At 40.2% G+C, this 13,174-nt stretch overlaps 1 protein-coding gene across 2 annotated transcripts in view; it reads right to left on the bottom strand.

Annotated features, from left to right (window-relative positions):
• The window catches only part of sipa1l1 (signal-induced proliferation-associated 1 like 1), a 177,605-nt gene that overhangs the window by 83,280 nt on the left and 81,151 nt on the right, over positions 1-13,174 (bottom strand). For both annotated transcript variants that reach the window (XM_069918125.1, XM_069918126.1), the window contains exon 9: positions 7,144-7,418. In XM_069918125.1, coding sequence (XP_069774226.1) covers positions 7,144-7,418 — 275 coding nt within the window. The remainder of the gene's footprint in view (positions 1-7,143; positions 7,419-13,174) is intronic.

Raw genomic sequence — 13,174 nt, 5'->3', positions numbered from 1 at the left:
TAAAAAGACACTGCTGTGATCCAGACCTCCAAACAGTAGCCATCATGTGGACAACAAATAACAACAGCAAATAGAAAAGGTGTGTCAGAAGGGCAATGTTATGGTAGTTGTGGGGGATTTTAACATGCATGTAGAGTGGGGAAACCAGGTTGGGACTGGATCTCAAGAGAGAGAATTTGTAGAATGGCTATGAGATAGCTTTTCTTAGAATAGTTTGTGGCTGAACCGACCAGGGAAATGGGAATTCTGGATTGGGAATTGTGTGATCAACCTGACTTAATGAGGGAGCTGAAGGTAAGGGAACCCCTAGGAGGCAATGACCATAAGATGATAGAATTCACCATGTAGTTTGGGAGGGAGAAACTAAAATCCAATGTGTCAGTAAATCAATGGAATAAAGGGGACAACAGAGGTATGAGAGTGGATCTGGCAAAAGTTAATCAGAAAGGAAGAGCAGCGATGGCCGGAGATTCTGAGAGATATAAGGAAAGTGCAGGATAGATATATTCCAAAAAAGAAGAAATATTTGAAATGGCCAAGTCAAAGTCAAAGGTAAAAGGCCACACAAGGAAACAAAAATTAGTGGGAAGATAGTGGTCTAGGAAGGTTTAAAAAGCAGACAGAAGGAAGCTAAGAAGGCCATTAGGAAGGTAAAGATGAACTTTGAAAGGAGGCTAGAAAATTATAACAAACAAGATACCAATGGCTTTTTAAAGTATATTGAGAATAAAAAAAAGGCAAGAATATGTATAGGATGGATAGAAAATGAAACTGGAGAAATAATTATGGGAGACAAGGAGATGCCAGAGGAACGGAATGAGTATTTTCACCAATCTTCACTATGGAAGACATTAGCAGTGTGCCGGACTTTCAATGGTGTGGGGAAGAGAGGTGAAGGTAGTCACGATCATCAGAAAGTAGGTGCTTGGGAAGCTGAAAGGTTTAAGGGTCGATAAGACTCCAGGACCAGATGGAATGTCCCCTCAAATTCTGAAAGAAGAAGAAGCTGTAGAGATTGTGGAGCCCTTAGAAATGATCTTCCAAGAATCAACAGATTCTGGCAAGGTTCTGGAGGAGTAGAAAATTGCAAAGCTCACTCAGCCATTTAAAAAGGGAGGGAGGCAGCAGAAAGGAAGTGATAAACCTGTTAGCCTCACATCAGCGCTTGTGAAGTTGTTCTGGTCAATTGTCAGGGATGAAGTTATGTCATACCTGGAGGTGCAAGGCAAGATGGGCTAAGTTCAGCATGGATTCCTTAAGGGAAAATCATTTTTTTTGACTATTTTGGTTTTGATTTTCCAAGGACTCACGCAAATCCAAAACCATTACACTCTCTTTCCACATAATATGATTTACAGAGTCCTTATTTCCCCTCCTTACACCCTGCCCTCCCTATCCCTCTAATTATACAAATACCAAAATATAAATGTACAGAACCACCTAAATACTGACACAAAAGAAAATTCTCCTCGAGGCTAGAGGACCTCGGATATTAAATAAAAACAGGTAAGGGCAAAAACACGCCATCTGCACCACATTCCTCATTTCATTCTCTTGAGGGAAAAATCTTGTCTGACAAACCTACTGCAATTTTCTGAGGAAATTACAAGCAGGCTGTACAAAGGTCATACAGAGGATGTTGAATATTTGGACTTTCAAAAGGCCTTTGACAAGGCGCCGCACGTGAGGCTGCTTCACAAAATGAGAGCCCATGGAATTACAGGAAAGATACCAGCGTGGGTAGACCATTGGCTGATGGGCAGGAAACAGAGAGCGGGAATAAAGGGATCCTATTGTGGTTGGCTACCAGTTACCAGTGGTGCCCACAGGGGTCAATGTTGGGCCCATATCTTTTTACGTTGAATGTTAATAGCCCCTTTCATATTTGTAAGTGATCCCAGGAATCAAACGCTAATCGGCCTTTAAAGTGGCAAATGTGAAAGTAAAATCAGGTCAAAGCTAGCATCAGATGACACCATCGCATGCTGGGTATTGACGTCCTCCACCCCTAGTACAATCCCAGGCATCTGCAGATGCCAGCATTGCAATCAGGCAAGCGTGAAACGGGTAATTGCATTGTAGGATTGAAGTTTTTGCATGAGTGCAGGAAGAAAAGATTAAAATGAAGGTATAAACTTTGCTGTGGGAAAGCCACGGGCGGATGGGTGGGGGGTAGAGAGAGAGAGAGAGAGAGAGAGAGAGAGAGAGAGAGAGAGAGAGAGAGAGAGAGAGAGAGAGAGAGAGAGAGAGAAGAGAGAGAGGGAGAGAGAGAGAGAGGAAATAAATAGCAATAGCAGACAATTTTTAAGCAGCGTGGGAATTTATAAAGACCATGGGGGGAAAAATAAGCAATGGCGGACCTGACTTCCCAGAATGCCGTGTGGCAGAGAAACTCCCTCTATGAATGCTCCATGCATGCAGTCTGGCATATAGCCCTTTCTCTGCTGCATGGCATTCTGGGAGGTTAGGTCTGCAATCACTTTTTTCCATGGTATTTATAAATTATACACAAAAGTGCTACCAACTTTTCCACCCTGTTTAAAAATCGTCTACTATTGCTACTGATTGCTAGCACTTTCCCACAGTCCTTTATAAGGGATTTTATAGGTCGGCACAATAACAACAGGAGCTGAAGGACTCATACTGTGCTGTACATAATGGTTAATTATGTTATAATTAGGCATGTTTAATTTTGTTCAAATATATTGTAATATAATGATCAGGATTTAGGGCAGGTTCATCGTCGCTCAATGTATCATGACGTCACCAGTAGAAGGTAGAACAGTCTTAACCCTGGGGATGGCTCCTTGCAAATGTGAAAGCATTCAGTGTCCCAGTTAGGAGTGGTCAAGTGTGAAAAGCCAAACCCCCATTCCTATCCCAGGACACTGAACAGCCAATTTAATGGGACACGTGTGAAAGGAACTTGAGATTTGGATTGTGGAATAACTGAGTTCAGAAGAATGGTGGGTGGGGGGGAGGAACCTCAAGCATTTTGAATGTGAGAGGCCTGGACAGAATAGATGTGGCAAAAAGGTTTCCCATGGTAGGATTAGAGGGCGCCCATATAAACAGAGATGCTGAGGGATTGCTTTAGCCAGAGAGTGATGAACCTGTGGAGACCAGGTCATTGGATGTGATTAAGGCAGAGATTAATGGCTATGTGAATAGTCAGGGTCAAAGGTTATGGTGGCAGGGGAGTTGTAGACGAGCGGAAGAATGGATCAGCTCATGATGGCGGAGTGGACTCAATGGGTCGAATGACCCGTTTCTACTCCTATATCTTACGGTCGTATGAAATGAGATTTGAAGTCCCTCACAACACCTCCTCATTAGTCATGAAGGTGCTGCAGTGCCTGGACTCCTAAGGAGGTCGAGAAGGGCAAAGTTGCCGGCCCTCACTTTGACATCATTTCACAATTCAGTGTCCTGTCTGCCTGCATCATTGCATGGGACAGTAGTTGCAAAGCATCGGAGTGGAAGTCAATACAGAGGATCATCAAAACGGCTAAGATCACTGGGGTCTCCCTTTCCTCTACTGATGACATTCACTGGGAGCATTGCTTAAGTGGGGCTTGAATTACTTAGGTATCCTCCAACTGAGTAAATCATCCCAAAATATTTATATATATTTATTTTAAATGATACCTTTGATTATTACATACTGTGTACTGTGTATGTGAGTGCACCATGTGCGGATAAATGCTATTTTGTATATGTACAGTCAAGAGATAATAAACTTGAATGTGATAGGACTGACATGGTGACTACCAATGTCTTACGTTGAGTTGGAGAGAGCTCCCCACCTGGGGAGGTTTCGGGGAACGGTGACGCCGGCAGTGGGGAGGTGTTTCCGGGGTCATCTCATTTACCAAATTTACGTTGAGCAGTGTTTTTTTGAGTTGAATTTAAGGTCTCATTTCTGTATCTGGCATATAAGGTGACAATAATTTTTTTTTGAGGGTTTCAAAGATCGATTCGTATACCAAATTGTGATAATGAGTGAAAGACAAAAGCCTGCAGATGCTGTGATTGATGTTAAAATGCCGAGATGCTGAAGGAACTCAGCCGGTCTTTACAAGGTCAAAAGGAGAAGCTGAGAAGACTGGCTGAGTTCCCCGAGCATTTTGGTGTGTTGTTAATACGTGTTATGTTGGCAGCTTTGCATTTGCCTTATGATTGTGGTGTTCATCCACTGGCAAGCTCTTTGTTTGTAGATGGACCATCGTCAGATGACTGAGCAATCCAGGGTCAATGGTGGACAGTCAAGGCTCTCACTGACACCATCAACTTAGTGGCCATTTAATGCAGAACTGGAAGTTGATAAACTTGCTTTATTTTTTTTAAAAAGAATGACCATTACCAGAAAAGCATTCCCCAGATGCAATGAAAATAAAACCTCAAAAAAACTCAGGCACTGGCTACGAGAGAATGATGGGATTGTTGTTGGCATTTCCAGCTTCTATTCACTGTGTGCAACTGAAATTCGAGGATGAGGTGTGAGGAACATTGTTTGAGTGAGAAGAATATTTCAGTTCTTGACCAGAATTGATTGTTTGAGGAAGTGGCAGGAGGATGAATGATTCACCATCTCTAAATGACAGCTCTGATACCAGATCTTCGTCTGCAGTGTACATCTTGGTTTGCAGCCAACAGATTAAGGAACTGAAGTGCGTGCAGGCAGTGACTGCCTCACACGTCTCCAAAGGCAAGATAATTTTAGGATTAATTCGTTACGTAACTCTGGTTCTTCCTCTGCATGTCCAAACCTTGCATTACACTTTACATGATCTGCAAGCCAGACTTGGGCACTTCATCATACCGATATTACCAAGTCATCCTGTTAACGCCTCTATCACAAATGGCAACTGAGAGAACAGTAGGAGTGGAGTTTTGGTCAATAGCTTTTACAGGACTCAACTGCAACCTTTGTGAATTAAATTTATTTAGACATACAGCACGGTAACAGGCCCCTTTCTGCCCACAAGCCCGTGCCGCCCAACTAACCTACAATCCTGGTATGTTTCAGCCCATGCTTAATTAAAAATTTTTAAATTTAAAGATACAGCATGGTAACAGGCCCTTCTAGCCCTCGATCTGTGCTGCCCAAATGCACCCATGTGACCAATTAACCTACTAACCCTCTACATCTTTGGAGTGTGGGAGGAAACCTGAGCCCTCGGGGAAAACCCAGGGGAGAAGTACAGACAGCGCGACATTTGAACCCCGGTCCCTATCGCAGGCGCTGTAACAGCACTGTGCCAACCACTATGCCATTCGTGCCGCACCTTAAGATGGGGTCAGCCTCACAGAGATTACGATTCAACTCCTGCTATCAGGCTATCCCTCCAAATTTTCTTCATCTTTTGGGATGCAGGCATTACTGACAAACCAGCATTAACTGCCCATCCCTGAACGTTGGTGCTGGAATAAGACTACACTAACTCTACTGGCCTCTCCTACTTTCAGGCAATGTTCTATGATCCTATCAATGAAAAGTATACTTAAAAAAAAACGTGCTTATCAAATGGACCAAGTTTCGATAAGCACCAAATTCCCTGTGTACAATTCATCCTCTTTAAAGCACTTTGCATGATTTTGTCATTGGTTCTTAGGTTTGTTTTACCTAGAAAGCCATTTGGAACTAATATATCAAAAGTCACATTAAAAAGGATGAGCTATCCCAACTAAAGAAATTACGCTGGGAGTGATTCGAGGGTGACAGAATTGTGTCATGAGAACATTTGCTGATTTTTTTAAAATAAAGTCTCCATTGTATGCGAATGAGCAAAAGTAATTCCTTTGGCAAGCCAATTGACCTAATTATAACCGGAGCATATCCCCGTCTGCAGAAGGAGCCTTCGGAACGGTCTGATTTGAGCCTTTCCAGGTTTATGCATTTCTCTGAACTGGAAAGCAGCACAAGGTGGGAAATGCTCATCCAGAGAAGTCAATGCTTCAGATATGGGCAGATTACTGAAGGTGAGAAGTTTTCCCTGAAGGATTAGGTCAATCCCAGTCAATGGCCCAATTATGACTTGGGCAGAAACAGATCCTTCAGCTCATCAATATTAACCACACTAACTATAGCCAGGCTAACTAGCACCAGGCTAAACATCCCCGTGCTAGCCATCTGCCCGCCATTAAAGGCACTTCTCCACTAATCCAATATTCTATCCCAATACAATCTCATATACTATCATACTGGTCCAGACCAAAATGGATTCAAAGGTTAAAGAAATCACCCATGAGTGAAAAACAATGGAATATCTGAGATGGCAACAATTGTTAAACAACCCCAAGAATCCTGTGATGGATTCAGCCACTCAGCACCAACCCCCTTCACCGAATCAGCAATCAAACCTCAACCACTTTAGATTCTATCACTCAACCCCACACCGGGGACAACCTTACAATGACCCAATGACCTACCAACTCACAGAAAGAACGTGCAAGCTCCACACAGATTTCACTGGAGATGGGGACTGAACCTGGGTCACAGGAGCAGTGAGGCAGTCGTCCTTTGAATAGGTCCACTGTGCCATTCCATACCTGTCTCATTAAGAGATTACGAGTACTGGCAAAACCAGCAGACAAGCATAAAAGCTAATGGTGATATCTCCCAACATTGTTAAAGAACATTTTGAAATGACAGACTGTGATCGTAATACGAATCTATTAATCATTCATCCTTTAACGCTCCTCATTACATCTGAACTCAGTTCCTTTCCGGTTTGTTGCAGGAATTTTTTCTTAATGATGGAAACAGGCAAATCAAATTGTACAACGTAAGGTCCATCCGTTGAATGAATAGCAGCCAAATAGATGAGTCTGCAGATGGTTCGGAGTGGCAGAGTTGGCCTCTTTCCACAGGGAGGCACAGTTGGCATAGTGATTAGTGCAATGCCTTCACAGTGCCAGCAATTGGGACCAGGGTTCAAATCCCGCCCTGTCTGTAAGGAGTTTGAACGTTCTCCCCGTGTCTGTGTGGGTTTTCCCCTTTCCCCAGGAACTCTGGTTTCCTCTCACCGTTCAAAACTTACCGGAGGTTGTAGGTTAATTGGATGTAAATTGGGCGGCATGAGCTCTTGGACCAAAATGGCCTGTTACTTTGTTGTATGTCTAAATTTTAATTTAACATACCTGCGTGGGGTGCTGTCTTCATGGGGTGGAACGATGATAACTTTAACAGTGACAGATGTTCGCAGCAAATCAATCATTTGCTCATGGGTGAGAGTGGCCACAGCGACTTTGCAGATCTCCACCAGCCGGCTTCCTTGCCGCAGACCTGCTTGCCAAGCGTAGCCATAAGGTTCAACGTCTGCCACAATCCCCTCATAGTTGACATGAAAGCCAAGCTGACCCAGAGCGTTTCTCCGCAATGTCATCTCAACAGTCTCGCATCCCTTCGTGGTCGCCTGAAAGGAGAGAAAGTCAATGTTATGATGGCGTGGGAAACACACTGCTTCATACAGAATCTCTAGTCACCGCGCAGAGTGCATTTTCATAGGTGTTTGGCAATAAGGTTGACTGGAACTGACAGCAGGGTGCAAACAAATTGGGAAAGACAAGGGTGCATAAGTCTGAAGACAGAGACGCCTGGAGCTTTGTAGACAGTAGTCAATAATGCTGACACACAGGTCAAATTACCTGTATTCAATTCTGAGATCAGGCAGTGTCTGTGTGCCAATGTCCTCGCATATCTCCAAGGTTTGAAGGTGAGCTCTATTTTGACATTTAAGTAAAACTTGGATAGGTGCATGGGTGGGAGGGGTATGGACGGCTATGGTGCAGGTTGATGGGACTGGGCAGAACTAAGTGCCAGCGGCAGGGGTTTGATTCCATTGCCTTCTGTAAGGAACTTGGAATGTTCTCATGTCTGCGTGAGTTTCCTCCGGGCGCTCCGGTTTTCTCCCACGCTCCAAAAATATACAGGGTTAGTAGGTTTATTGGTCACATGGGTGTAATTGGGCAGCACAGATCGTGGGCTGCAAGGGCCTGTATCTTTAAAATTTTTAAATTAAATAGTTCAGCATGGACTTGATGGGCTGAAAAGCTTGTCTCTGTGTTGTAGTGTTCGATGGTTTAATGATGTGCTGGGTTATTAACTGGCTGCTAGGAATTACCCCTGGGGTTAGTTGATAGCAGGAGAAATTAGAGGATGAGTGGTGAGTCTGTGAGAAAGAAGCAGGTTTCAGGGAAATGAGATGGATGGGAATGGTCTTTGAACTGGCACAGACTTGATGGGCCAAGTGCATTCTGTGCCATAAGGAAATAAGGTGAAGGAATTTGGAGAGGAATTTTCAGAATAGAAGTTCAACAGAGCAGGATATGTGACAGAGAATATAGAGTATATAGATATGTTTCTGGGAGATAAATTGGAAAAGGTTTGTTAGAGTAGGTCACATACAAACACTTTAAAACAGATCTTATTTGAAATACTGGAGCTCTGCCAATGCTAAACATAGTGGCTTCTTTCAGCTTTTGCAAGCTTTGAAGGCAATAGATGATAGAGAATGCTGGAGCCACTGCTGTCTGGAAGGAGAACGCTGTTGTAAAAGGGTCATGTGGTTTTGCAAGCAGAGAGAGTTACCTGCATTCAATTCTGAGATCAGGCAATGTCTGTGTGCCAATTTCCTCGCATATCTCCGAGGTTTGAAGGCGAGCTCTATTTTGACATTTAAGTAAAACTTGGATAGGTGCATGGGTGGGAGGGGCATGGACGGCTATGGTGCAGGTTCATGGGACTGTGAAAGAGAGAGAGCAAGAGAGAGAGAGAGAGAGAGAGAGAGATCACTTGACAGTATTACAGCCAGCAGAAGTAGCTGGGACTGGAACAGGACAAGCTGGCAAGCCCGTTTGGAAGACGGCCTGGTCAAAGCCCTTGTGGTTCATGCAAGAAGAGAGGACTGGCTGTCTAATGTTTCACTTGGAATAAGGGAAACAAAAAGGTGACCTGAAAGAAAGAGGTTTTCATCTGGAGAACCCTGAGAGACAAGTTTCATCAGCAAGACACTGGAGTGGCTAGTGGAAGTACATCAGTTGTGAATGGGAAGAAACCAGGAGATGATGGGTTCACTGCTGAATTTTATAGTTTTTTATGATGATCTGTCGTCTGTATTCATGGATGTTCTTAATCAGGTAATTCAGGAACAAGCTTTACCAGACTCGTGTTTGAATGCAATAATAACAGTTATACCAAAAAAAGACAGAGACCCTTTGAAAGTTTCTTCTTATCGACCAATTTCTTTATTAAATGTAGATTATAAAATAATAGCGAAATTATTAGCAAATAGATTAGCAAAGTATTTACCACAATTAGTACATTCTGACCAGGCTGGTTTGATAAAAGATAGGTATGCTTCGGATAATATTCTTAGAGTGGTTTAATTGATCAATGCTTCACGTCAGCAACCCAAACTACCAATGGTAGTATCATTAGATGCTGAAAAAGCTTTTGATAGAGTCAAATTGAATTTTTTATTTAAAGTTTTGGAGAAATATAAATTTGGACCCTTATTTATTGGTTGGGTGACGGCATTATATAATAATCCTGTAGCAAGGGTGGCGAAAAATGGTCAAACTTCGTTTTTTAAATTAATGCGTTCAACTCCTTTGTTGACAGCCCTATTTGCGTTGGTCATTGAACCATTAGCAAAGGCTATCAGGCAGAATGAGAATATTACAGGTATAAGGATGGGACAGGATGAATATTAGATTAATTTATTTGCTGATGATGTTTTGATATATTTAACTAATCCGGATCAATCTTTAATTTATTTGCAAAATTGTTTAGAATTATATGGTAAATTATCTAGATATAAAGTGAATTGAGATAAAAGTGAAATACTACCAATTTCTGAAGGAAATTATGATCAATGTCGACAAATTAGTAAATTTTGATGGACTGATAAAATTAAGTACTTAAGGATAATGATTGATGTAAATTTCAAATCATTGTATAATTTAAATTAGGTACCGTTAATGAGAAAGATTAAAGCGGATTTGATTAAATTGAAAAATTTACCTTTAACCTTTAATAGGTCGAGTAAATTCTATAAAGATGAATATTTTTCCGTGAATTCAATATTTGTTTCAATTGATTCCCTGTTCTCTTCCAAAATCCTTTTTTCAAGATTTAAATAAAGTAGTTTGAGAATTTTTATGGAAAGGAAAATTAGCAAGAGTACCGATGCATAAATTGACCTGACAGTATGCTTTGGGAGGTTTGCAATTACCTAATTTTTTAAATTATTATGAAGCAGCTCAATTAAGATTTATTAATCATATGTTAGATATTTCAAACCCTCCTAGTTGGGCTAGGGTGGAATTGGCTGCGATATTGGAACCTTGTCCCCATTAGTTTGTATTTAAATGGAATACTCTCTTTCTACAGAAATTTTAAAACCAATTTTGAAACATTTATTAGAAATTTGGATTAAAAGGAATTTATTAATAGGATCAAAAGGTAGTTTATGAGTTCAAACCTCAATATATCAAAATAAATGGATTCCTTTTTCATTGAATAATAGTTTTAGAAGATTGGTAGATTAAAGGAATAAAAAGATTTCAGGATTGTTTAGAAGAGGTCAATTTTTATCATTTAATCAGTTTAAAGAGAAATTTGTGATTTTAGAGAATTCTCTGTTTGTTTATAATCAAATCAGGGCATTAGTGAAAGATAATTTTGGAAGAGAAATGAAAATTTCTAAGTTAACTAAATTTGAATCTATGGTTTCATATTTTTCAGATAAAGGTTTTATATCAGAAATGTATGCATTATTACAAGATACTATGGTTAAGATTTTTTTATATACATCAAGGATTAAATGGGAACATGATTTAAGTTGTGAGATTAGTCAGGTGGATTGGGAAAATATGTGTTATGATGGGTTGACTAAATTAATTAATGTAAGATATAGTATGGTTCATTATAATTTTTTGCATCAGTTATATTTAACCCCTGAAAAATTGAAAAAAATATAGATTTAGTAATTCAGATCTGTGTTTTAGATGTGGATTATGTGTTGGAACATTTCTACATTCGGTTTGGTTTTGTGATAAAGTTCATTCTTTCTGGTTTAAAATTAGGGAATTTCTTCAAAATTTGTTTAAAATTCAATTTCCTTTAGATCCAAACATTTTTTTGTTAGGTTATTTTACTCCGTTAGTGGACTTGGGGTTGGGTTATTTTACTCCATTAGTAGACTTGGGGTTGGATAAGTTTCAGACAGCGTTTATTCATCTAACATTGGCAGTTGCTCGTAAATGTATTGCTATGTCCTGGAAAGATGAAGGGGAGTTAAATGTAGTTTGATGGCATCATGAGTTGAAGTCGTGTATCTATTTGGAGAAAATAACATACAATTTACATAATAATAATTATTTTTTTTAAAGATGTGGACACCGTATATGAGGAATATGAATTTAGTAATACTGTAAATTAATGAATGTTTTTGTTTATTTTTAATGGTTCCCTTTAGGGATCTGTTGTGGGAGGGGGAGGCGGCAGGTTTGTTTTACTGTTTTATTATTATTTGATTACTTATTCTGTAAAAGTCTGTTTATTCTTATTGAAAAATTACTAAATAAAGTTTAAAAAAAAGAATAACAAATCTCTTTCTGAAAACCAACAAGAACCTTCCTGAGCGATAACCATTTACCTTTCGAGCACCAAAGCCTGATAAGCTTTATAAATGTTACATTCTGTGCAGAGTATAAGAATTGCCTGCAACCAGTGAACTTGGAGGAATCAGAGATGAGATTGGACTGTGAATCCAAGAACTTTTTTGAACTTACACACACATCATACACGTGCACTTAGAATTAGAAGGGGGTTAAGTTGGGTTAGTTAAGTCAATAGTGATAAGTTAAAGTTTGATTCTATTTTCATGTTTAAAGATAATTAAAAGCAACTTTTGTTTAAGAAACCTTTGGTTTTGGTGAATATCTATAGCTGCTGGGTTTTGGGGTCCTCTGGGCTTGTAACAGATGTTTATGACCCCAGTTTCCATCTCACGGTTCACCAACCAGTAATATGCAGCTCTACAGACTGTAGGATAATCATGATAGCTCGTGTATTTGCCTTATTGTGAAGAAGAATTTAGAGGATATTGATCAGGTCAACAATAGTCTTTCAATATTTTTGCTCTTTTAAGATAAGAATGATAAAAATGCCCCCAGATGTTCACTGAGGCACAATTAGAAAAACTAGTTGGACTGAAGCAAAGCAGGAAAAAGCTGGTACTGGGGAGGAAAAGATCAGGTGGGACAGTTAAAGGAGGTGTTCACAGGTTGAAATTTTCAGAGCTTATGGACTCAATTGATCAGGGCGAGTAGAAATGCATGAAAAGGGGAGAGGGAGAATAGAGGATTAACGGTGACAGAGACAGAGGAGAATATGAAAACATTAAACACAAGAGCAAGAATTATAAACCCAAGACATAAGGCAACTGGACACCAACGCATGTTAGAAATGACGTGTCAATGGATTTGTGGAATGAGGCAGGTTGGAAGATGGCTTTGAAGTATCTTCAATTTCTGGAATGTTCGGAAGTCTGCCAGGAGGATACTGTCAGAAGAGAAAAATTGAGAAGCAGGCAAAGGCCCAGATCAATACTGGAAATAGTCTACTGAGTAGGTGTCTGTGGCATTAAACAAGTAAATCTAAAGGTGCTCAGGGGTCAAATGTACTGGAGAAACTCAGCAGGGGTCACACAGCATTCATAAGAAGTAAAAGGTTAACGGACGAGGAATTCCTGGCTCAGGCCCGAAATATTGGTTAGCAACTCACAAAGACTTTGATGAGGGACATTTCAGAAATCAGCCTTTGATTTGCTTTATTCAGGCTAAAGCACACATAGACTTCCTTCCAATGTAGCTGCCACTGTATTTAGATGCTGCTGTTTAAGATGTGAATACAATTAACCAAAAAAATGAACTATTTATGCCAGTCTAATTGGCTAAAACTAAGACTCTCTAATTATGGAAAAGTAATCAAAATTATAACCAGAGCTCTACTACGGAACAAGGGGAGGACACAAACAAACAGAAAAGAGTAGTTTACCAAATTAAAAGCTAAAATATTCGATTTCTTTTCTGGAGCAACATCATGACTGACATTCATATCTGAATGAATTTATATTTTACCACTGCAATGTGCTAAATTCATTAA

The sequence above is a fragment of the Narcine bancroftii genome, chromosome 2 (assembly GCF_036971445.1).
Source record: "Narcine bancroftii isolate sNarBan1 chromosome 2, sNarBan1.hap1, whole genome shotgun sequence".
NCBI lineage: Eukaryota > Metazoa > Chordata > Chondrichthyes > Torpediniformes > Narcinidae > Narcine > Narcine bancroftii.
Note: the sequence above shows the minus strand (reverse complement) of the source record. Positions and strands in the feature narration are given on the sequence as shown.